General features: G+C 41.2%; 1 protein-coding gene across 1 annotated transcript in view; it reads left to right on the top strand.

Annotated features, from left to right (window-relative positions):
- Positions 1 to 25,601, top strand: part of LOC143934034 (C-Jun-amino-terminal kinase-interacting protein 4-like) — a 167,814-nt gene that overhangs the window by 52,814 nt on the left and 89,399 nt on the right. The window contains exons 6-10 of the mRNA XM_077457281.1: positions 941 to 1,034; positions 3,357 to 3,386; positions 8,749 to 8,893; positions 12,020 to 12,110; positions 22,599 to 22,732. Coding sequence (XP_077313407.1) covers positions 941 to 1,034; positions 3,357 to 3,386; positions 8,749 to 8,893; positions 12,020 to 12,110; positions 22,599 to 22,732 — 494 coding nt within the window. The remainder of the gene's footprint in view (positions 1 to 940; positions 1,035 to 3,356; positions 3,387 to 8,748; positions 8,894 to 12,019; positions 12,111 to 22,598; positions 22,733 to 25,601) is intronic.

Here is a 25,601-nt window from a genome sequence, read left to right as displayed (position 1 = left end):
TTAAGCTAACAGGTCTATAGTTACTTGGTAAAGACTTTGATCCCTTTTTAAATATAGGCACCACATTGGTCCTGCGCCAATCCAGTGGGACTATTCCCGTCATTAATGAGTCCCTAAAAATTAGATACTATGGCTCTGAAATTACAGAGCTCAATTCTTTTAGGATCCGTGGGTGGATGCCATCAGGGCCAGGTGCTTTATCCACCTTTATTCTGTCTAAGTATTTCTGGACCATATCACTTTTGAGCCATTGTGGATCATTTGGGGCTGTGTCACTACAACCCCCATTATGGACATGCGCTCCCCCATGCTCTTTTGTGTACACAGAGCTGAAGAAAGTGTTTAATAAATTAGCCTTCTCTTTGTCCCCAGTCACCAACTCTAGATTGTTTTGTAAAGGGCCTACATGCTCAGACTTGACCTTTTTACTATTAATATATTTGAAGAATTTTTTGGGGTTTGTCCTACTATCTTTTGCAATCTGTCGTTCGTTTTGAATTTTTGCATCCTTGATTTCCTTTTTACATATTCTGTTAATTTCTTTGTAACATTTAAATGACACTAGTGATCCTTCATTTTTATATTTTTTAAAAGCTCTTCTCTTACAGTTTATAGCTTTTTTAACTTTGGCTGTGAGCCACATAGGTTTTGTTTATAGCCTTTTAAACTTATTGCCCATGGGAATATACTTTGCAGTGAGGTCCCCAACAGTCTTTTTGAAGAATTCCCATTTCTGTTCTGTGCCCATTGAAGCGAATATTCTCTCCCAGTCTAAGTCCTGGAGAGCAGCCCTCATCCTTGGAAAATTAGCTCTCTTGAAGTTAAGTGTTTTTTTCTTACCCGTATGTAGTTATAATGTTATAATGTCTTGTGTGTTTTCTGAGTGTGCTGTGTTTATTTATTATTTTAGTTTTTTTTATAAAATGTCTTTTTATTCTAGAGAAAAGAAAATGATGCTAGATTTCCAGGAAGCGCCTTCGTCTCTAGAGAGTGTCTCAGACAGTGGAGGCACAGACATCCCTAATAATGAAAAGGTGTTGTTCATTTTATTCTAAATTAATATTGCATTTATCATGTCCTTATAAAAATGTGTGTGTGTGTGTGTGTGTGTGTGTGTATGTATATATGTATATGTGTGTGTGTGTGTGTTTATTAAAGTTGTAGCACAACAAGAAATGTATACAATTGGTATATAACGCAAGTTTAAAACAATTTTACAAATCCAAACTGATAAGGTGAATGCAAAGTAACAATTGGTTGGCATTTTGAAAAGGTAAATATAGGACGATCGCATACATGGACAGATTGGATCATTTGAATAAATAATAAATTTTTGGTATAAAGGCTATATAAAGGTATAAAGATATAAATGTATAAATGTAAGGCTTATTCTCCTATGGGAGTGATTGTCGTGCCACATAAGCCATGATTATCAAGATAATGAATCCAAATTGGTATAAGCTGGGCCTTAATTGGCTGCTGTATAGACACCTTTAATCCAAATGCTTCCTAAATATTTCTCATTTGTAAGCCATCTCCTTAAAGGGGAACTCTACTATTTGCCATGTCAAAAAAAACAAGTAGAGGGCAAAGGGCTGCAGTTCATCTCCTCCCTGAACTGACTTCCAATGCTTTGTTCTGCTCTCCTACAAAATGTGATCCGAGGGTTTTATTATGACTGGATGTAGTTTGTTTCCAGCTTTGCTCCCTGTTAGTCATCTGTTTCATTGACAGGGTGTATCTACAAGTTATTACCTTTTTATTACCATTGTACATGTTAAGACTTATAACCATTTGTTTGAACGTTCTGATATATGAAACATACACACAAACACACACTATATTACCAAAAGTATTGGGACGCCAGCCTTCAATATTGAGTTGGCCCACCCTTTACAGCTATAACCGCTTCAACTCTTCTGGGGAGGCTGTCCACAAGGTTTAGGAATGTGTCTATTGGAATGTTTGACCATTCTTCCAGAAGCGCATTTGTGAGATCGCGCACTGATGTTGGACGAGAAGGCCTGGCTTGCAGTCTCAGGTTTAATTCATCCCAACGGTGTTCTATATATATATATATATATATATATATATATATATATATATATATATATATATATATATATATATATATATATAATATATATATATATATTTATAAATTATTATTTTTTTTTTTTTTTTTCAAGCTGCCCCTCCTCCCCTTCCCCAAGCAGATTTTCCCTGGACATTTTTTTTTCTCATGTTTTGAATCCACAGACAAACGCCAATAGTTGCAATTGCTATTATAGGTATAGATGGATCCCAGTAGCCTAACTGAACCCCTGGTTTCTCATATATCTCGGGTACTTCAGTCTCCCTTTTTTATATCTCTTGACTCCATTGCTGTCTACTCCAAGCTCACCATAGACAGGTAGTTCAGCTAACAGATTCATCCATCTACACATGCAAGGTGGATGGGGAAAAAGTTTCCTGGGAAGAACTTATAATGGCCGTAGCAGGCGTGCAGACCCAATATCGCAAACACATCGCTCTCGCCAAAAGAATCTCTGTGTGATATAAGAAATTGTTGGCTGGTATATACCTAAAAACAAATGTATAATATATTTGTTTACCATTCCTTAGATGTGGCTGTATTTGATTTTTATTTTTACCTGGTGATCGTGCAAATAGCACATTTCCTGTTCCTTCTTGTCGATTTTTAAGGATAAATTCACCTTTGGAACATGTTACATGTTCCACTTGTATTTAGGGTGGAAGAGGTAACATGTTCCTCCCCCCTCCCTCTCGATTCCCCCTCCATGTGAAAGTTGGCAGATATCTTCTCCCTGCACCCACTGTCATAATTTATAAAAAGCGTGGGCATGTGGGGCTGCATTCACACAGCCACATAATTTATTCACAAAGTTCTGCAAAAGAATAAACTACAAGTACCCTAGGCCTTTGTAGCCGCCGTCTTGTACTTCCCAATGAGCTGTGAGGGCACTAATGAGCGCTTTCTTTACTTCATTGATCCTCCTGACATTCAGTAACTGTCTGCCTGTATCAGAGGTACGGGCAGAGAGTGTATAAAGAAGCTGCAGGATCCAGGCATTGCACCCACAATCTGCTGATCGAGGGCGCAATGCCTTATAAGCTGCAGAGGGGAAAAATAAATAAAAGCATGTTTTTCTATCTGCAAAATAATATGCATTTGTTATTCTTTTAAAAAGGTGAACTTTGACCTTTTATTTCTCCATTGTATTTTTATTTCCCATTACATGGGTGATTGATGGGAATTGTAAAATAAAAAGTAAGATAGTAATACAAAAACACAAGAATGGTAAGGACGTTTGTGCTTTCTTTTTAACTCGCAGGAAGTGACAAGGACACATCAAGATCAACAGGTATTTTTTGTATTTACTGAGTGTTCTTAGTCTAAAATAATGAAAACGAATGCATGCCCTGCATCTAAGGATGAGTAAACGGCAATATATTACATTTTTGTTTTTGTGTTTGGCTACGCTTTACAGTGATTGTAAACCCTCACAGATACCCATTGAGGTGACTGACCTCAGGAGATACACAGACATGAAACAAGTCTTCCTACCCAAGTTGCGCCTCTTTATCAGCAACCCTTTGTTCTTTACAGTCCTCCCCACACGTTTTACACAGCATTTCTGAGCTCTGGAAGGCGGGAGGTGGGGATCTGATGTCACACACTGAATAGCTGGGAGCTGAGTGTAATCTGAGACCTGAGTGGAGGGAATGCACACCCGCTACACAGTATGATAGTTAAACATGCACAGCTGGGGCTGTCAATCTCCTGCTGTGTGCTGGAGGGGAGACAGGGGCGTTTGCTGAGATTGCTTTGTGTCGGTGTAGTCCAGGGGTCTTCAAACTATGGCCCTTCAGTTGTTCAGGAACTACAATTGCCATCATGTCTAGTCATGTCTGTGAATTTCAGAGTTTTACAATGACTCGTGGGATATTTAGTTCCGCAACAGCTGGAGGGCCGTAGTTTGAGGATCCTTGGTGTAGACTGTCAGAAGTGACTGTTGCAGATAGCAGAAGAATTACAAAAATCAAACTGGGTGCTTTGGGATAGGGCAAGTACACACTATTGGAGGAAATGCTTTGTTCATTTCTCATTTCAGGGGTTTACAACCACTTTAACACTCTAACCTCTATCAAAAAGTGACATATCCGTTTTGGGTGGACTGACCCTTTAAAGCTAGCCTCACATTTCAGAGTATGCTTTTTTTTTCTCTTTTTTTTTTTTTTTTTTTATAAATTTTTTTAATTAATAACATTTTTTTTAAGAGATTCTGCGACTTCACAGAAGATTGGCTTCAAAGGAAAATCTACACAAAACATATTTTACAGTCACTGGTCATTAGAAGTATTTTTTTTTTGTGTCCTTGCTTTAATCAAGTGAAACGATATCTAACATTGTCTTTTATCCTGATTATAATAACACAAAGAAGGGAAGTTGGAAGCTGACGGGGAGCTCCAGTATTGAGTCATTCGCTCATTATCATTGCTCTTTGCTCTCCATGCAATGTCACTTGTAGAGTGAAATAAAAAGTGCAATGGTGAATTATTAATGATTTACGTCTAGGAGTTCTCTAAACAATTAATAAAGGAGATCTTAATGTCCAGTAGTGAATCGGTAGCAGTGTTAGGGAAGGGATGGGTAAGATCCAACAAAAGTGACATTATTCCCTTATGGATACATTACCTCTTCTATGCTTGGGAATGACAGCTGGGGAAATACTGCCAAGAAGTATCTTTGTGAGTCGGGAGGGAAATGGCGCTGTCAGTGCCGCGACACAACATCAAAGTTTCAGCAATGAAGCCACCAGGTGGTTGGCTCCATAAATGATTCATTTAAAAAAGCATACTATTTAAAGCTTCCTTTATAGACAAATGTGAATATTTTGCAAGTAAATAAATAAATTTATGGGAGTAAATCCTACTCGGTTAATAGTTAATGACATTAATTTAATCCACTCAGTAATCCCTACTGTTAAAGCTTTTCCTCATTTTCTGAATGACTGGTTAATGGGAGACTATGCGAGTGCAGGCCAAGTGTTCCCAGGTTCAGGGTAGGAGTTCTTGGGTTACACAGTACAGAATCGCATGACAAGCTGTTCTGTGAATAGCCTGCTACAGCTAGCTGCAGTTAATGAATAGAAATCCCAACTGTATATTACTAGTGAAGGTATTGTGATATTGCCACAGTTTTCGGTCAACAATTTTATTTTAAAGTGGTTGTAAACCCCAGTCATGAAAAATGAACAAAGCACCTCCCTCTAAAGTGTGTACTTGTCTCCATTATGAGCACTAAATGTCATTTCTGTCTGCTGCTTTGTTCCTCTAATATCAGCATGAATCACTTCTGGTACAATGTTTTTATTGAAATATGAAAAAGGGAAAACCAGGTGACAAATTCCCACGCAGGGGATATGAACATAAAACATAAAAGGTTCACATATAAGTACTGTATTTATTGGAGTATAACACGCACTTTTTTTCCCCTTAAAATCAGGGGAAAATGGCGGGTGCGTGTTATACGCAGATCCTCCTCCATTTTGGAGCCCCTGGGCAGCTTTCAGCCGCCTTCGGCCATTCTCGTCAGCTTTTGGCCGCCTTCGGCCCTTCTCAGTGTCTGACAACGGCCGAGAGCAGGCGAAAGCCAACGAGAACGGCCAAAGGCGGCCGAGATACACAGGACATCTCGGCGGTGCCATTTTAAAAAATAAAAGCTGCAAATAAAACTGACAAGGCTGCAATGATGGACAAGGCTGCATAACAAGACTGCAAATGACACTGACAAGGCTGCAGATGGACACTGATAAGCCTGCATTGATGGGGATTTAAATGTAAGTTTTTTTTTCCTTAAACTTCCCTCCTAAAAGTTTTTTTCCTTAAAATTCCCTCCTAAACTTGGGGTGCGTGTTATACGCCGGTACATAATAAGACATATATTACAAAGGTTTAGGCTATAGAATGACACGACCCAGCGGCTGGAGTCAGGGGCCAGTGCGTTATGCCCGAGTCATGAGACCCAGGGGCTAAGGCAGGCAAGGGGATGCGGCGTTCTCTGCACAACGGGAAAGAGAAAAGCAATGAAAAATAAACAAAAAATAAAGTTTTTTTAGAGCGGGGGCATGAATCACTTCTGACAAGTTTTCCTGACACCAAAAGGAAAAATGGTGATGGGGGAGGGACCTCCAGCTGATTGACAGCCTCAGCTCTGTTCTTGTTTGCTGTGTGAATGGGGGTGTGTCTCTGCCCTCCAATCAGTTGTCAGAGCTCTCCTCACAGAGATCTGCAGATTGTGACTTAAGCTCTCCTCTCACTTTTTTCTGAAAGCAGTGTATGAGTGTATGAATTCTCCACTTTGAATGGCTGTAGAGAACAGGGGGTTGCAGAAAAATAGATACAACTTATGTAGGAGGATTTGTTTTATCTCTGAGGCCAGTCACTTCACTTGGTATATGTGAGCGTTTACAACAGGAGTAGGGAACCTCGGCTCTCCAGTTTTGAAACTAGAAGTCTCATGAGACATTGCAAGACCCTAACAATCACAGGCATGACTCCTAGAGGCAGAGGCATGATGGGATTTGTAGTCGGTGAATTCATCCATTGTGTGGTTGGAGCAATCTGCTAAATGAAGGAAATCTATTGGTTTACAGGCAGCTTTAGCAATTTTGGGTGGATTACCCCATTAGCATCACCCTCTGTGCACTGCTGATATTGTGTTTTTGGGGGGAGGTTTTTGGAAACCACTCCCAGTAAACCACCTGAAGGCTCCAAATGTCTTCTTCTTCTATGTTTTTCTGGATTATACCATTCAGATGTCGTTTCATTGGTGATAATTTCCCTTTGAGCTGTGTATGAAGAGGGTAAACCTGCCAGTACAGAGAGACCAGTTTTCCAATCTGAATGGGTGTTTTACCAGTTGTGTTTTACCAGTTGATAGTTTTTCAGAAAGTCCCACATTTCCATTGGACAACACGCCTTTTTGGGTTGGGGGTTCAACAATTCTTTTCCATACGCTCAATTCACAGCGCTGTTATGATGAGTAGTGGGGTGCAGAAAAATGCAGCGTGTGTGCTTTTCTTATCAGCTCACTAGAATGCTAAAGATGATTTTGCTTGGTGTATTCATTTTAAAATGTTTGAGAATGTATTTTTTTTTTTTTTATGACAAACTTAATTTTTACCTGCTCTGTGCCATGGTATAGCACAGAGCTGCCCCGATCCTCCTCTTCTGGCATCCCCCGTGGTGCTCCTGGCTCCTCCCTGCTGATTTCTCACAGAGCAAGCAGATTGCTCATGGGGTCACTTGTGTGGGCTCGATCTCAAGCCACGCTGTGTGTGTTTTTGTAGACCCACACACAGCAGCTTGCTCTCTTCTCACAAGCATTGACTGCCCCCTTGTCCAGTGAGTGGGAAGAGAGCAGAGAGAGCTGCTACTCTCAGGCACAGTGCTGGATCAAGATCAGGCTCAGGTAAGTATTTAGGGGGCTGGGGGATCCTAATCACAGAAGTTTTTTTTTTACCTTGAAGGAGAGAATGCATTAAAGCTGAGTTAGAGGAAAAAATGTAACTCAGTTTTAAACCTTTTTTGGTATGTTTTCTTCTGGAACTTCTGCCCCATGTTGCAGCATCGAGGTATGTCACTTCCACATTTTTTTTTGTCCCCCCTCCCCCCCTGTTGCCTTCTGGGACCTTTGTGTGTCCCAGAAGACGTCGGGACCATTCAAAGTGCCATGCGACTTGATCATGCGCAGTAGCAAACAGGCTCTGAAGCAGCAAGGCTTCACTTCCTGTTTCCCTTAGTAAGGATGCCGTCGCCTACACCGGACCCTATGGACGGGTCAGCTTCGGGTGTCGACATCGCAGGCTCCCTGGACAGGTAAGTGTTCTTTATATTAAAAGTCAGCAGCTACAGTATTTGTAGCTGCTGACTTTAAAAAAAATTTCCCCCAGGCTGGAACTCCGCTTTTAAGGTAAAAACCCTTTTCATTTACAACCTCTTTAAAGTGTTACTAAACCCACAACAGTAAAATCGGTCTGTATATGCAGTAAAGCATGCTTGTTATACTCACTGTGGAACCTAAGGGGTTAATCTTCTGCTTTGTATAACAAGGTTGTTTGATCCTGTCTTCTCTGATCCTCCCCTTCTTCACAGGTCTGGATAAGACAGAGTCAGTGGAGTCAGGCTGCACATGCTCAGTTTGGTGTGTGTTGCTAGAACCTTTTTTTTTCTTTTTTTTTCTTGGGAGAGTGCATGTGATCAGCACATTGCCAATCAGCACTGTCCAGACAGAGGGTCAGGGGTCCTGCATCCTGATAGGGCAGTCAGAGCAGTATGAAAACTCCTCCTACAAGTTTTAACCAGTGCTGGTCACAGGACTGCTATATATTACTGATGAGAAAAGGTATTTAGCATTTTCTATTTACGAAAATGAATGCATTTCCATGTTCTGTGTACTGTGGGAGATATAGTGAATGCAGGTTCCTGGGTTTAGCAACACTTTAAATGACAGGGAATGATTAACCATCTGTGAATATTTGGTGACTGTAACATTTACTGGTTTATAAATATGCCTCTAAGCTTTGGTTTGGCTGAACCTTTAAATAACTCCTGACATTCCTCCCTGATATTTGTATTGTTGTAGACCGCTCAAGTAAAGCATTTCTTTTCTATAGGTTATACTATTTAGAAAACTTGTTAGTGATGATAACTTCCATTTAGGTTCTGTCTGAAGAGAGTAAACCTGCCAGTACAGAGACCAGTTCTCCAACTTGCACAGACGTTCTGCCTAATAAAGTGCCTGAGAACGACTCCTCACTGAAAGAGGAGCTGCAACCACAAGATGGACTCCGAGTCAAAGACCCAGGTATAAAAGGAACATGTTTTTGGAAAAGTCTTTTAAACATTTTAATTTTTTACATAAACTTTAAGTAGAACTATGGGCAAAACTTTTCATTTTTAGTTTAACAAGATTTGGGGATTTCTCTTCACTTCCTGTCCCATAGCCAAACAGGAAGTGAGAGGAAATCTCTGAACATTAAGGGAATTCCTCAGGGACTCCCAGAACTAGTGTCCCCATTGGAAGATTTTCCCTCCTTACTTTTCTGGGGACAACCCAAAATGAGTTTCTTCTTTCAATGATAATGGTAAACAGGACAAATAGAGAGATTGAATCTCCCTAACGGGGGCACAGACAGCAGTAAAAACAGACAAGCATTTATGTCCCTCTCTACTATATCCAAAGTTTAGAAAAGTCCTTACTAAATGGGCTGGATCCCAGATTTTCTGCTTTGCTACTCTTATGCAAGATATATTGTCAGCATTTATTTTTCTTCCCATTCAGAGACTTAACAGAAGAGTGTTTGTATAAAATATTGAGATTTCAGTGGCTAGAAGGGTAAACTTGAAGCCACAAAACATTTTTCCCCTAGGGAATTTAAGGCTGCTGAAAAATGACAGATCCAGAATACCTTGCTACACAGATGGGGCAAGCTTAAAGGGTAATTCCGCTGTCATGAGATAAAAAATTAGCAAATAAAAAATAATTAAAAATTAATATCGCCTATACAATTGCAACTTAAGTCATAATGTAATTGAATGCTATTAAAAATGACCTTTCCTTTTCAATCTGCAGCGCTTTCTGTAAAATGCAAGGTAATATGGCAACCGGGAGAAGATCTGTACACAGATGGTGTACAGAACACCCCCTAGATATGTCATTTCCCGCTTGTGTGCACTACGATACAAATCTGATTTTTGGCATCCTCTGCAACAAAAATTTAATTTTTGGTGAGATACCACCACCTCCACCTCCCACCTCTAGAGGGAGTCTATTCCACATTTTCACAGCTGTTACTGTGAAGAAACCTTTCCGTATTTGGAGATGAACTCTCTCTTCCTCCAGTCGTAAAGTGTGCCCCCTTGCCCTCTGTGATGACCTTAAAGTGAATAACTCAACACCAAGTTCACTATATGGACCACTTATGTATTTGTACATGGTGACCATATCACCTTTAATCTGTTCCTCTCAAGAGAGATTAAATTCAGTTCCAGATGAGGTTTTACTAATGATTTGTACAGGGGCAAAATGATATCTCTCTCTGGAATCTATACCTCTCTTAATACAAGAAAGGATTTTGGTTGCTTTGGAAACCGCAGCTTGGCATTGCATGGTATTATTTAGTTTATGATCTACCAAAACCCCCAGATCCTTCTCCACTATGGATACCCCAATTGTACCCCCCCCTATTATGTATGAGGCATGCATATTCTTAGCCCCCAAGTCCAGTACTGTACTGTACAGTGTAATTTTACATTAAGAATGGTTACATTGCAATAACCTTCTGATTTCAGTTGGATTTAACATCTTGATCTTTAAAAGGAACCTCTTGAAAAAATTATACTGTGCGACTCCTTTGTATCTTGTCAATGGGAGCTGTAATTCCATATCTCACTTCTAGTGCCACCTGCTGCTGGAATCTGGTATTGTGACATATCTACAAACTGAATATCATTGTTCAGTGATTTCAGTCCATTCAGCAGGCTGAAAACATTTTCCTAAAAATTAGCTTTAAGGAGTTTAGCAAAATCTGAAAGGTCTGAGATAAGAATGACACCTTTTAAAGGTCAGTCAGTATTGAAAATTAATCTTTGAGATGTATACAAGGAGCGCAGTTTATCTCTTAGCCCTTGTACACACGGTCAGACATTCCGACAACCAAATCCGCCGGATTTTGTCCGAAACTGTTGCATACACACAGTCGGACAAAGTTGTTGGAAAATCCGATCGTTCAGAACGTGGTGACGTTATTTCCTTACGACGGGACTACGTTCAGGCTAGTAGCCAATAGCTTTGGTGTAGGAATTTGATCTGAGCATGCATGGCACTTTGTCTACACATGATCGGACAAGGTCCGATCGGATCATGTTGTCGGAAAATTTTAAAGCCAAGCTGGAAAACTTGGTCCGTCAGATATTCCGACGGAAACAGTCCGATGGAGCCCACACACAGTCGGATTATCCGACAATGCGGCCCTATCGAAATGTCCGACCGTGTGTACAAGGGCTTATTCTTAATATTTCAGGTCTAGCTGTGATAGTACAGTCAAACGCAGTCCATGATCTTGGAACCCCTCCACCTCTCTGCTTTTAATGCAGCAAGAGAACGTCAAACCCATGGCAAAGCTTCTTACCTTGTCAAACTGTCAGCCGCTGTCCTCTCCCGTCTTTAGGTGGCTTTTGGTTATTGGTACTAATCAATAAAAAAAATTGATTTAGGCTAATCTATTTTCTATGTCTTTAATTATTTTTTTCCCCAACTTTTAATATTGCCCATTAATTGTGCTAGATTATGCTTTTTTCAGCCTTGGAAAGAAGTAGAGCTGGGAGATTTTCTCAGAAAATAAAATAAAATCTGCGATTTAAAAGAAAAAAAAAAAAAACTCGATTCACGATTTGAATCGAGTTTTTTTTTTTTTGATGGACACCGCGCCGGTCCTGAGGAGCTGCGGGCAGGAGTTTTTAGGCGAGCCGTGGCTTCAGCCTAGTCCTCCATAAAAACTCCTGCCCGCAGCATCTGGTGGAAAAAAAAAAATAAAAAAAAATTGATTTGCTGAAATTTTGAATCGATTTGACCTCTCAACTCGATTCAAGATCTAAATCGATTTTTTTTTTTTCCCCCCGGCGAGGCTGCTGCTTCGGCCTAGTCCGCAGCGTCCGGCCTCGCAGACTAGGCCGAAGCAGCGGCCTCGCCTAAAAACTCCTGCCCGCAGCACCTCAGGACCGGCGCGGTGTCAGCGCCGGTCCTGGTGGAAAAATTAAAAAAATAAATCTAAAAAAATCGATTTGTTGAAGTTTTGAATCGATTTTGACCTCTCAACTCGATTCAAGATCTAAATTGATTTTTTTTCCCCAGCCCTAGAAAGAAGTGTGGTTTATCATTAGTAATTTCTAATAATGACGAGTCAATTGTATATGTGTTTGATATTTGCAGAGACCCCTAAGCCTGAAATACTGTCGGTGATTGATGACATCATTAACTCCACCCCAGAACTGAAGCTGAATTCTGAACCATTAGAAGCGAGGTTAGGCCTTTTTCTAATGAAATAGCTTAATAAATATGTTGTTTTATAAGCAAAGAACAATGTGAAAAGTTCACATCAGAAATGACATTTCACTTGTTAGAACATAGTAAACTGTTATGGGATTTGGCTTTATGGGTCACTGCACAGTCCACACCATCTCTATTTTCCCCACGTTATTATTTTAGTTTTGCAATGTTTTATAGCTATCAGGATTTAAACCTCTATTAGAAAATATAGGAATAAATGGTGGCGCTACATGGTAAATATAAGATACACTAGTTAATTATAAATTAATCATGTGAATATATAATTTCACCCTGTGATAAGTGAAAACAATAATAATAAAATGAAAAAAAAAATCAAGTAGGCACACTTAAAAAAATTCAAATGCAATAAATGCACACGTGATTCCTCAACCCGATCCTTCGCTCTCCACTGCACTGTGTCTCGTCACATGTGCTAGATTGTCGTATAGCTACACCCCGACATGTTTCGTAACTGAGACTTAATCATGAGATTGTCCATTTTTTTCTGGATTTGTTTTATCAGAATGTCATTTTAAGTTCATTTCTAAATTCACTTTTGCCACATGGTGTTAATCACTTGTGCATTTATTGCATTTGAAGGTTTTTAAGTGTGCCTAATTAGATTTTTTTTTTCATTTTATTATTATTGTTTTCACTTGTCACAGGGTAAAATTATATATTCACATGATTTAGTTTATAATTAACTACTTTATATTATATTTACCACGTAGCGCCACCATTTATTCCTATATTTTCTAATAGGGGTTTAAATTCTGATTGCATTCATTAATATTTTTAAGTGACAGCTGTAGGATCTACCTTATCTATATCCAAAAGCGCAGTGGTGATTTCACAGGGATAGGCGGATTCACTTGTAAACCAACGGTTTGAATGTTTTATAGCTGATCAGATTCCACATTCAAATAATTTATCATTTGGTGTGAATATGCAAATCGGACACATTTTGTAATAACTGTTACAGTAAGCCTTCAGGCTAAAAATTGGAGGATTTTCTGTAACAGGAGGTGTAGTTTAGGAACAATAGCTAAGTTAATGGTTTTAGATTATAATGCTCTTGTATCTAAATCTGGTTGCAATGATTGGTTCCATTTTCTTGCCAACATTTTTCTAAAGGCTGCTGAAAAAAATAAAACACTTTTCTTATATTTCTGTTGCTAGCATAAACAGTTGTATAACTCCCACACATCAGTGAAGCTTATTTCCTCTGGATAGGCATATGGCAGAAAAGAAAATAACGTTATTGAATGAGGCGTATATACTTAATGTATTTGTGGCCCATGGAGTTCGCACCATAATCTACATGTTAATAAAGCATATTTGTACATTACGGCACACTTACCGCCCCATTACTGGAGAAGTGCCCAGTAATGGAATGTCTTCAGACTCCTTTGCTTCTTCATCGCTACTGCTGCCATCCTCCCCCGCTCATCTTCCAGAGTCTTTCTCATGCTTTTCTATCCAGGGTTGATGTAACCTGCGTGCAAGGTAGTTCTTTATTTATAGTGGTACCCACAAGAATAATTGTGTACTGTGATACACATATATACATGTAATATCCCGCCCCCTATTGTTTTTAGCTGGTTAATGGGCATAGAAGAGAAGGGAGGGAGTGGGCTGTCATTTACCACTGTATATACTCCTACATGTGGGACTCTATAGTCACATGGGCTGCTCAGATGTCATAGGGAGGAAATGCTCAGCATAGAAACTCACTGAGAACTGAGCATGTGCAGAGTTGTCACCACAGTTGCAAAATCCCTAGCTGCATTGAGGACATGAACAGAAGGGGGAGATAGAGAACAGCAGGATCAACCAGGTTTTTGCAGAAAACAAATCTTATAGTGACTGGGTGAGTATGAATGACACGTAATACACCATTTGATAGTTTTTATGATGTGGGTTTAGTGACACTTTAATGACATCTTAGTTTTACATAGATGGCGATGGCACACATCCAACTTTTCCTATCTCTTGGAAACATTTTCACTTGATTTCCCTGGACCATCTACTACAACCATTACCAAAGGCGATTTATTCCTCAACTTTTAATTTTAAATGCAACCCCATCCAGTGTTTTTTTTTTTTTTTTTTTTTAAGTATTATGATGGATTCAAACCTATACTAGGTTTGATTGGCTTCCCCCCCCCCCCCCCCCCACTTGGCCAAATGACCAAAATCCACACGGGTAAAAATGTTAGAAATCTCCCCAGTGGGGATGTAGACAACAATTTAAAAGCATGAGAAAGATTGTAATCTTTGCCATTCTTCTAAAAATATTGCCTATTTTATTGGTAAATCAGTTGGGGAGTTTCCTCTCTGTCCCTTTCAGGAGACTACTTGTCAAAGTGATGATGTCAGTAGTCACTTTGACAAGTAGTATTAGAGGCACAGGGACGTTGCCTGGAGAGCGATGAAGTAAGACGTGGGTGAAGGGAGCTACTCTTGCCGCTTATACTGCATAACATCCTGAGCAAATCTCCGGGCATATACAGACCTACAAAGCCTTCCCCCGAACACATGGAATGAGGGGAAACATGTCGCTGCCAAAAAAGGCTACAGATCCAGCGAATACACTGGCTAAATTCCGCTGCCAAGAAAAAAATAGCAGGCCAAAGATGGTGCCGACACATGTCCGGACGAGGAGCGCCATACAACAGACACAGATAAAGTGCTGGATGCCATAGCTACATTATAGGACACCCTCACTGCCAAAATTGATGAGGTAAAGATTGATATCCCCCTGCTTCCACAAAACTTATCCAAGCTGAAAGACAGGGTTACAGAGACTGAATCCCGGATTGGCATGGCGGAAGATATCATACACCCCCCTGCAGCATATGCAAAGACAAATCCACCAGCTCCACTCACATCAAGATGAAATGGAGAACAGATTACGCTGATGCAATCTTTGGTTCATAGGATTGCCTGAAAGATCAGAAGGTAAAGACCCGGCTGAGTACCTAGAGAACCTCCTCATAACAACTTATGACAGGGAGGCCTTTTCAGTTATGTTCATGGTGGAACGGGCTCACCGCATACTGCCAAAACCACCACCAGCAGGGGCACCCCCCGAACCTTTATAGCCAAGTTTTTGAACTTCAGAGACAAAATGAGACTGACAAGGTACATAGGTAATATCCCTGTAGGTAACAGTCATGTGGCAGTCTTCCCTGACTTTTTCTAATGAAGTGCAGAAAAGAAGATCCCAGTTCCAGGATGTTAAACGTTGCCTCCGTGTACTGCGCCTTAAATATGCCATGTTTTTTCCCGCAAGGCTCAGAGTGGAAGAAGGCGAGCGAGTACAGTTATCGATCTCAGTGAGTACGAATGTTGCATCCTCCCCGATACAATGCTCCGCCACAGCTCCCTCCCCTATGGCACAACTGCAAATATGACAGACATGGCTGTCCTCCTAAACTGACAGGCTGAGCATTATTCAGAAAAGCAGCCAAGAGGCCCATGGTAACTCTGGAGGAGCTGCAGAGATCCACAGCTCAGGTGGGAGAATCTGTCCACAGGACAACTATTAGTCGTGCACTCCACAAATCTGGCCTTTATGGAAGAGTGGAAAGAAGAAAGCCCTTGTTGAAAGAATGTCATAAGAAGTCCTGTTTGCAGTTTGTGAAAAAGCCATGTGGCGGGACACAGCAAACATGTGGAAGAAGGTCCCTGTTACATCTGCTGGATAGTTCTAGAACTTAGAGGCAGGAGGAGAAGAGATTAGACCTGCATATGGTTTGGAGCCTCCTCCAATCCCTGGGTAGGGACAGCCCAGAAGATGGGAAGTTAGGTCATAAATATTTTGGAGCCTGGCAGCAAGGGAGCAGATTTCAGGATCCTGTTGACTAGAAGGGACCCCTTTGATGGGGGGGGGGGGGGCTCTGCCCCTGGGCAGGACACAGAGCAGAAGAACCATAGAGAGAGAGGTCAGGAGCAGCAGCTGAAGACTCGCATTCCTTTTCCATGGCGGTGGCAGCTTCATGGTGTGAGGATGCTTTTCTTCAGCAGGGACAGGGAAGCTGGTCAGAGTTGATGGGAAGATGGATGGAGTCAAATACAGGGCAATCTTAGAAGAAAATCTGTTAGAGTCTGCAAGACTCGAGACTGGGGAGGAAATTCACCTTAAACGACCCTAAACATACAGCTAGAGCTACAATGGAATGGGTCAGATTAAAGCATATTCATGTGTTAGAATGACCCAGTCAAAGTCCAGACCTAAATCCACTTGAGAATCTGTGGCAAGACTGTTCAGACGTTCTCCATCCAATCTGACAGAACTTGAACTATTTTGCAAAGAAGAATGAGCAAAAATGTTGCTCTCTAGGTGTGCAAAGCTGGTAGAGACATCCCCAAAAAGACTTGCAGCTGTAATTGCAGCGAAAGGTGGTTCTACAAAGTATTGATTTAGGGGGGCTGAATACAAATGCACACCACACTTTTCACATATTTATCTGTAAAACATTTTGAAAAACGTTTATCATTTCCTTCCATTTTACAATTTATGTGCCACTTTGTGTTGATCTATCACATAAAATCCCAATAAAATACATTTACGTTTTTGTTGTAACATGACAAAATGTAGAAAACTTGAATACTTTTTCAAGGCATTGTAATACTGTCATATAATATTGTCCTTAGCAGTGTTTTTAAAAGTAGGTTGTGCTGTGGATCACTGGGCTTTCAATATTGAAGTCTCCAGATACTTATCTGTTATTAAGAGTACAGGGAGGTGGAAGCACTCGCAATTTCATATTCTCTTCTGCATAAGAGGCATTTCTGGAATGTTGCTGCTCCGGTTTTAGGACAGCAGCCAGAGGCTTTTTTGATGCTGCATAAAAAAATATCTTTAGAAATCCTGAGAAAATGTTTATTGTATTACTGCTCTAAAGTCGGTTTGTTGTCATTGTCTTAAATGTGTCCAGTTCTGATTGGTAGTAACTTCATAATTCCACAAAATGAGGAATTAACTTTTATATTGTTAAATGAACTTTCACAACTATAAATCTAATTGCCACGTTTTGATAAAAAAAAAAAAGGAAATCTAAGCATGTTGTGAATGACTGCAGACAAATATATAAAGTGCTTTAGGCCTCGTTTACTGGGTCGTACTTAAGCGTACACCAGTGCGAGGGTCGTGTTTGCCCGGACGAGATGCACAATTGTTACGTGGCTGCACAGGCGCAACTGCAGCTCCCAGCTGATATCCAAATGGGTGCGGGTTTATGTCCCCGAACACAGATTGTGTGATTTTGGGGGACGTGCACCCACACAGATGTCACATTGGGAGTAGCAACTGCCAATGGGTGCTCCTTGATGCATGTCACTCCATCCCACACAGGCAAGCACAGCCCTCACGTGGGTGTAGGATGATGTACACCGGTATGAATGTGACCTTACATGAACATTTTCATCCTTGGATTTTTATTTTGGTAGTGATACAACTTGGAATTAAAATGCAGCTAACGGGGACTTTTACAACTGGATTTGCAATAAATATATAATACTTATCCATCTGTCTGATCTTCCAGAGAGGCACATACTTCGCTAATGCGCTCAGCCACTAATCTGGAGGTCTCCTGAAACTTTTCTTGTATATTGCAATACTGTTTTTTAAGGTCAGCCAACTTGTTGGATCGGGTGTGTCAGTTGGAGTTCTGTCCTTTCAGACAATTTTATACTGGCACCATGGAAGCTTTCAGGGATGCCCTGTCCCCACTCTATCAGTGCGTAGGTGCAACCGGTACTGTGGTCTGTTGTCACTGTGACTACATGCCCCTTTTGGTCTGGGGACAAGACTTGGACCACCTCATTGACCTGTTTCTCTCCCCAGTCAATTCCTGGAAGTTTGATGGCCACGCTGTCTTCTGAGTGAGCCCCCACGTATAGCACTAACCCCCGAAGGAGCTGCTGGTTTTGATTGGGCCTGCACTCTACCTAGAAACCCCACTGACTTGACTCAATCCCCTTGGCACAGCTGTGGTGCAATGTAATACAGTACAATATACAACAATGCAAAGAACCTGTATTGTACCCTCAGGATCCACTGGCTCCACCTGGTGGGGAAAAACAATACGCCACACAACTGGATACTTAACCAGAAATATTGTTTACTGTAAAATATTTCAACAGGTGGTTACAGTAATTGTGCTGTCATCCCAACATAGGACGACAGCACAATGTATTTCAATATAACAGAATATAACAGTTGTATGCAAATATATTTATATGAATCTGGGAGCTCCCCCTGATTTAAAGGCTATACGTGAGGCTTCACTTAAAGTACTTCAATCTGGGGGATCTTCTTTTCTTCGCTAGCTCAAGTCACTCCTTTGTATTTGTAATCCAAAAGTTCATAGAGGATTAAGCTGAAATGCTCCTGGTGTAACTACAGTAACTTATCTACATACGCTGAGGCGTCAAAGTAAATGGGCCCCAAGCCTGTTCAGCGTCAGTGGCTCTGCTACACCTGAGGCCTGTATACGAGTCTAACTGCGTGTAAAGATTAACAAACGGTGGGCCGTAACCCGCTCACCAACTGGATCAGAGTTCCGTAATCTCACTTTGGTCCCTTGACTGTCGCTTGTCCTTCCGTCAACTGGGCCAGATGCTCTGTATCGCTCCGCCGAATCGATCAGGTTCTCTGATTCTTTGCTGAATGTCTTTGGACCTTCTCAATCCGGCTACCGTCTCTCAGGCTCCGTCAGGTCACCTCAGAAGAACAAACAGGCTGGCGTTCTGCGATGGCTGTCGGCCGCTGCCTCTCGGGACACCTCTCCACAGATCCGCACAGGCAGGTAACGTGGTCCCAAGAGACCTAAAATGGCCGCTGCTGTCCCTTATCTCCCCTATCCAGCATGCATTGCGGAAGAGAGTGTTCATGGGTAGGTCACGCACAGACTCCTAGGTAACGAGGTTAACCTTCAGAATCCAAACAAACAGTCCCTTCCTGTACAAGTCTTTAGGTTGTTCTGAGGTAAATAATAAACGGGTGCGTTACCCATATTTGGTTGCTAGATGGCTCTAGTGCAAAACCACATTAATGTCCATATACCTCACATTAAAGCATGCATAATCACATCAATAAACAAGGATGTCAGTGCTACATAAAAATATATATATAAAAATATTTTAATTGGGACACTTTTTTAAAAAAAAAATCTGATTTTATTTATAATATTGCAATATATATATAATAATATATAATAATTATAATATTGCATTGCAAGACAAATAAAAATCTTTCTTCATGGTAGAAATCACTAGTAAGATCTCATCTAGAATTTGCAGTTTTGGGCACCAGTTCTCAAAAGGATATAGGGGAACTGGAGAAAGGTGCAGAGAAGGGCAACCAAACCAATAAGAGGCCACTCTGCTATGAGGAAAGATTAGAGGAACTGAATTTTTTTCTCTTGAGAAGTGGAGATTAAGGGGAATATGATCACCATAATTGGTCCATATAGTGACCTTGGTGTTGAGTTATTCACTTTAAGGCCATTGCAGAGGACAAGTGGGCACTCTTCACGTCTAGATGAAAAAAGATTTAATCTCCAAATACAGAAAATTCCATAAGTGTCCGATTTCCAACACTGTGATATCTTCAACATCAAAATCTTGTTTCTTCACCTCTTGTGCCCAAAAGTGTGAATGTAAACTCACCAGAATAGTTTGGTGATTGCCCATCAGAGGTGAAGTGACCCAGTAGGAGACATATTAAAGGGTATCATCAGGATTTTATTAAAAATGTGGCATTAAAAATGGTAGGGATGCCGGAACCAGCGTGTAAGTGACGTGTGCTCCAAGCCTTGTTCCGGTTCGTAACCCAGAAATGACAAACCCAAGCTTCAATGTACGTTTCTCCAAAATGGCGTCTTTAGGAAGTAAGAACAATCATTTCTGGTTCAAATTTATCTCAAGGGAAAGGTCCTGATTGGCTGCCTACCACAACATAGTTACATAGTCAGTAAGGTTGAATAAAGACACCAGTCAATCCAGTTCAACCTGAGTGAGTGTCTACAATTGTCCCTATCCCTGTACATCACACACACATCAGTCCCTACCCTCAAGGAGCCCACAATCCAAGGTCCTCATCATATACTAAGGCCAATTTTGGACAGAAGCCAATTAACCTACCTGCATGTCTTTGGAGTGTGGAGGAAACCCACACAGGCACAGGGAGAACATGCAAACTCCAGGCAGTTAGTGTCATGGTTGGGATTTGAACCAGTGACCCTTTTTACTGCTAAGTGAGAGTGCTAACCACTACACCACTGTGCTGCCCATAAACATGACGGGCGACTAGATTGAATAAAAGTGTAAATCCCACTCGGGCTATACGCACATGTGGTTTACAAAGATCATAGGCATGCACACAGGGTGTGCCAGGTGTGCCTGTATGCACCCTAATTATAATGTGTGGTGCAGATTCCACCTTGTTTAGACCCCTGATATTTTACCAAAGCCTCTTAACGGGACTCCTATGGAAAAAATAAAAAATAAATCTACTGACATTGTCCACTGCCCTACTGACACCAATCACTGTTATACTGACACCGTGCACTCCTATGACAAAGATGCATCAATAATATGCAGGCTATTAGAAACTACAAAAAGGCTTGAGTACTATGTGCAAAAGCAATACATTATATAATCACAGACTTAGTAAAGAGCTAGACTGCCAGGAAGCTAAGACTTCTAGTGAATGATCTGTGGGCTCTACCAGATTGTGAGAATCTTCTGTCCTAAGGAATGATTTACCATCCTTTTTTATGGACACTTGCTTTGACAGCATGGCTGTTGAAGTCCAAGTCTTGAGAGACAGTGACATCTTTGAATCTGTGATTCCTAAAAGCTATGAAGCTATGAAGGCTTCATTTGCATGATGTATCATTGGACATGGAAGGCATACTTTACTTGGTGTGAGTCTCGGTGCTTCCACCCTAGGCGTTTTTCTGTGAGACGAAGCCTCTCCTTCTTGCAGCTAGGTCTGGACCAGTATTTCATTTTCCAGCATTATTAGGGCCAGGGTTCTGCCTATTCTGTCTTCTTTCAGAGACCACCAGTCTCTCAATCCATGGTTAAGACATTTGTACAAGGGTGTCCCATGTAGCTCCCCTTGTTCCTTCCCCGGTGACTCCGTAAGATCTAAAAGTGGTTCTCTGCACTTCAAAAACCATAGCTTGAACAGCTGCTTGCTGTGGGGGCACTCAGCAGGAGGGAGAGGCCAGGATCTGAGAAGAAGAGGATCGGGGCTGCTCTGTGTAAAACTACTGCACAGAGCAGGTAAGTTAATTATTTCTAAACGAAAAAAAAAAAAGAGGCTTTAGTATCAATAACTGAACAAGCTGAATATAGAAGCTAATTGGTTGCCATGCGCAACTGTTCCAGATTCTGTCTGCTCCAGTTTTGATAAATTTCCCCCCTATGTGTATTCATTTAGGCTTAGGACAATGTTTGCCATTGTTTAGGTGTATAGTGCTGCCACAGTGCACAGCTCTTTACAGGGAATATAAAAGCCATTTGCATTTGACTCCCCTTAAGAAGCTCATTGTAGTGTGTCCCTACTGCACATAAGCAAACCATCATTTTGGTTAAAACCAAAATCACTTTTCCTATGACTGTTGCTGATGCTTTTTTTTTTTTTACTAATTGTTACTAATCCCAGAACCTGCATTCACTGTATGGTTTCCAACAGTACACAGAAATTGGAAATGTAATAGCTTTAGTAAATATAAACTGCTAAATACCTTTTCTCATCAGCGGTATATAGAAGTCTTGTGACTTGTATCAGTGTCTACTTAAAGCTTGGAGGAGGAGTTTTTATTCTCCCCTGATCCCTTCTGGGCAGTGCTGATTGGCCCTGTACTGATCACATGCACTCTCCCAAGAAAAAAAAACACTCTAGCAACACACACCACACTGAGCATGTGCGGCCTGTCCCCTAATGCTCTGTTCTATTGAGAGATGGGTTGGAGTCAAAAGAGGAGGATCAGAGAAGACGGGATCACATAGCCTTCATACACAATACAGAGAATTAACATTAATTGCATTAATTTTTTATCACTGTATTTTACCAGAATATTTATAGATTGTTGGAGGAAACTGAAACACCCAGATAAAATACATGCAAGCATGTTAAAAAGCATACAAACGGAAAGCAAGTAGTTTGCATAGAGGCCAAAACCCAGAGTGGCAAGAAATGAAGTCTTTAGATACCATGCTGCCTAATAAAGAACAGAAGAGTGACATAAAGTACCCACTAATAGATTTTCTCAAATATGTATATAATGTATATCTGACACGTACCAAACCAATCTCTGTGCACACTTTGGCCTTTGCTATCGGCTTTTGCAGATTGACAAGATTTTCATTCTGTAACCCTCATATTTTTTCTGAATAAATATATGTACACTGTTATGCTTCTCATTTGTACCTGATAATTTAGTTCCCCAAGAGCACATTCAGAACCGGAGCCAGATCAGGAAGAGCTGGATCGTAACAATGACTCCCTTTATGCTGAGATGTTTGGAACAAGTCCAGAATGTATTACAGATGTAGATGAGGGTGCTGACTTGCAAGGTATTCATTCTTTAATTTGGAGTGTGTCTGTATGTATGTGTATGTGTATATAGATATATAATATTATATAGTGGTATGCCTTGAGCCTGCAAGCATTGCCTTTTTTAAACACATTTTTCACTTTACATATGAAGTTTTCAAGTTCCCTTGTGATATTCTTTAAGGTAGCTATTAATAAATAACCGTTCCTACTGGATTTGGGTTTACATTTCCCCTAGATTAGACCTTCCATTTGTTCATGTTTCTTAGTATAGTAGCTCTTCCCCACAACCCCGAGCAGTGGTTGTGGGGGTCTGTGGACGGGGTGTGGGCTTATCGGAATCTGAAAGCCCCCTTAAACAAGGGCCCCCAGATTCTGACTCCCCTCCCATCCACGTGAATAAGTATGGGGTAAATAGTACCACTACCCATTCACCAAAAAGTGTAAAATGTGAATGAAGACAGTACACAAGTTTTTGACCATTCCTTTAAAAAAAGAAAGAAAAAAGTCCCCCACGTAGATCCAGCTCAACCCAGCATGTCTGGTCTGTGATGTCACAAGGGGCGGGATCATCGGATGACTCCACCCCTTAGCTATTTAAAGCGAAGTTCCACCCAAAAGTGTAACTTCCGCTTATTCGATTTCCCCCCCCCCCCCTTCAGTGCCACATTTGGGGGTGGGGGCGTATACCTGTTTTTTTACAAGGTACCCTGTCCCCACTTCTGGGAGAGTGGGCCACGGCGAATTACGCCAGCAGCTCGGTCCCCCCTCCTTCCCCTTCTGCCGGGCCAGTGAGAGAGTGCTTTGTAGTGCAGTAGGGACTGGCTGTGAAAGCCAAAAGGCTACACTGCCAGGTTCCATTACTTCCAATGGCGGCAGCAGCACCTGACTGGCCAATGGAAACATCAGCTGCTGTGGCGAAATCGCTAGACTCCAGGACAAGTGTCCTAATGATAAATGTCAGCAGCTACAGTATGTGTAGCTGCTGACTTTTTTCATATTTAAAGGGGCGTGTGGAACTCCACTTTAAGACATGTCAGATGGCAGAGCAGGCAGATGCGTTTGAGGCCTAGGGTTTTTTCGTCTTTTTTTTTGGGTGCGGCGGTGGTCGTGATTGATGATGAATGTACTTCGGGGGACATTTTTTAAAAATTTTATCTTAATAAAGGATTTGTCAAAAACATGTGTACGGTCTTCACAATTAAATTTTTTTTGGTGTAATGTGCCCTATACTCATTCACATGAGGAAGGGGGACCGGGATCTGGGTGGCTTCCACATTCTGATAAGTACCCTGCCCGCAGACCAGCACAACCACCGCCCAGGGTTGTGGGGAAGATGCCCTTGTTTCCCCCCACAAGCACCCCCCCATGCTGAGGGTATAGTTCAGGAGGGGGGAGGACGCTCCTTAGTCCCCGTCCCATCCTAGTCTCCCGGGCTGCATGCTCAGATAAGGGTCTGGTATGGATCCTTGGGGGGGGGGACCCCATGCCGTTTTTATTTTCCATTTTGGCATAGGGCTCCCCTTAAAATCCACACCAAATTCAAAGGGCCTGGTATGGACTGGGGGAGGACCCCTCACAGTTTTTTTTTTTTTTTTTTTTTTTTAACTGTGATGCTATTCTAAAAAAGCAATGCTAAAAATACAAAGAAAATTTAGAAATTACGAAAACAAATTGGTCCATTGACACAATATTGGACAATTCAGTTTCGGAATTTCGGGATTCATTTTGTATCTTGCGCATTCCTTTTGTATATTCAAAAATTTGAATAACTGGTTGTTAAGGAGCGGACGGGGGCTGCCGTCCTTAACAACCATGACTTATCTGCTGTCAGCAGGATTCCTCGTAAACAAAACAAATACTGGATTCATTTTTTTTTTTTTTTTTTTTTAAACAACGCCCACCTCTGCCACTCTTGAACCATACAAGGCCACATACCAGGGGGGTGCTTTGGGTCATGCTTTTGATGGAGACAAGCCCCTTTCCCACAATCCTGGGCAGAGGGAGTCTACGGGCAAGGGGCTTATCTGGAATCTGGATGTCTTTAGTTAAGTAATAGGACATTCCCCTGTAAAGATACATGATAACTAAGCTGAAAATAAGGCGAGGAGTACGCAACATACTCTACATCAGCCAAATATGCCAGGGAGACTGCTGGAAAGGTGTCTGTGAAGCGTATGTGTGTACATAAATAATGCATATACATGAATACATCACTAAAGAAAACCTATCATGAGAGAAATACAGGCGCTGCCATTCCTGGCCTCTCCTGAAAATGCTAGTATCTTGGCTATCGTGCTGACCTTTTCACTTCAGCATTTTTACTGCCTGACTAAGAACCAGTATGCAGGTAGGGAGATCTGACTTCTCTCCAATTTTCTTTGATCTGCATAATTGGTCTGAATCTGTGACTTAGACATATTAAGGAGAATTTATCAAAACTGGAACAACCAGAATCCTGAGCAGATGGGCATGGCAACTAACCGGCTTCTGTCTTTCATTTTTCAAAGCCTAGCTGAACAAGCTAAAGATAGAAGCTGATTGGTTGCCAGGCACAGCTGCTCCAGATTTTGTCTGCTTCAGTTTTGATAAACTCCCTACAAAACCAGGCCGGTAGCTTTTTCAGCTGTTGTATAGAGATGCAACATGTAAAAATAACAGAACATAAAAAATGAAGCAGTAAATGTCTTCTGGCACTAAAAACTGAAACGCAATAGAACGTGGAGAAAGCAAACACTACTGCTGCGAAGTATAGACAGTAAATTAGAATTCATTCTGGAGGGATGCCTGGTGCTACAAACAAAAGCTGCCTGTACATCCCCACCGCTGCATAATCTCTTCAAGACATTTAAAGACTGCCAGAAAAAGAAAAATGTGTTTCCAAAGTGA

The sequence above is a fragment of the Lithobates pipiens genome, unplaced genomic scaffold, assembly GCF_037356315.1.
Source record: "Lithobates pipiens isolate NorthernLeopardFrog02 unplaced genomic scaffold, aLitPip1_a1.2 Scaffold_27, whole genome shotgun sequence".
NCBI lineage: Eukaryota > Metazoa > Chordata > Amphibia > Anura > Ranidae > Lithobates > Lithobates pipiens.
The sequence above is the reverse complement of the archived record's forward strand: the minus strand, read 5'-3'. Positions and strand labels throughout refer to the sequence as shown.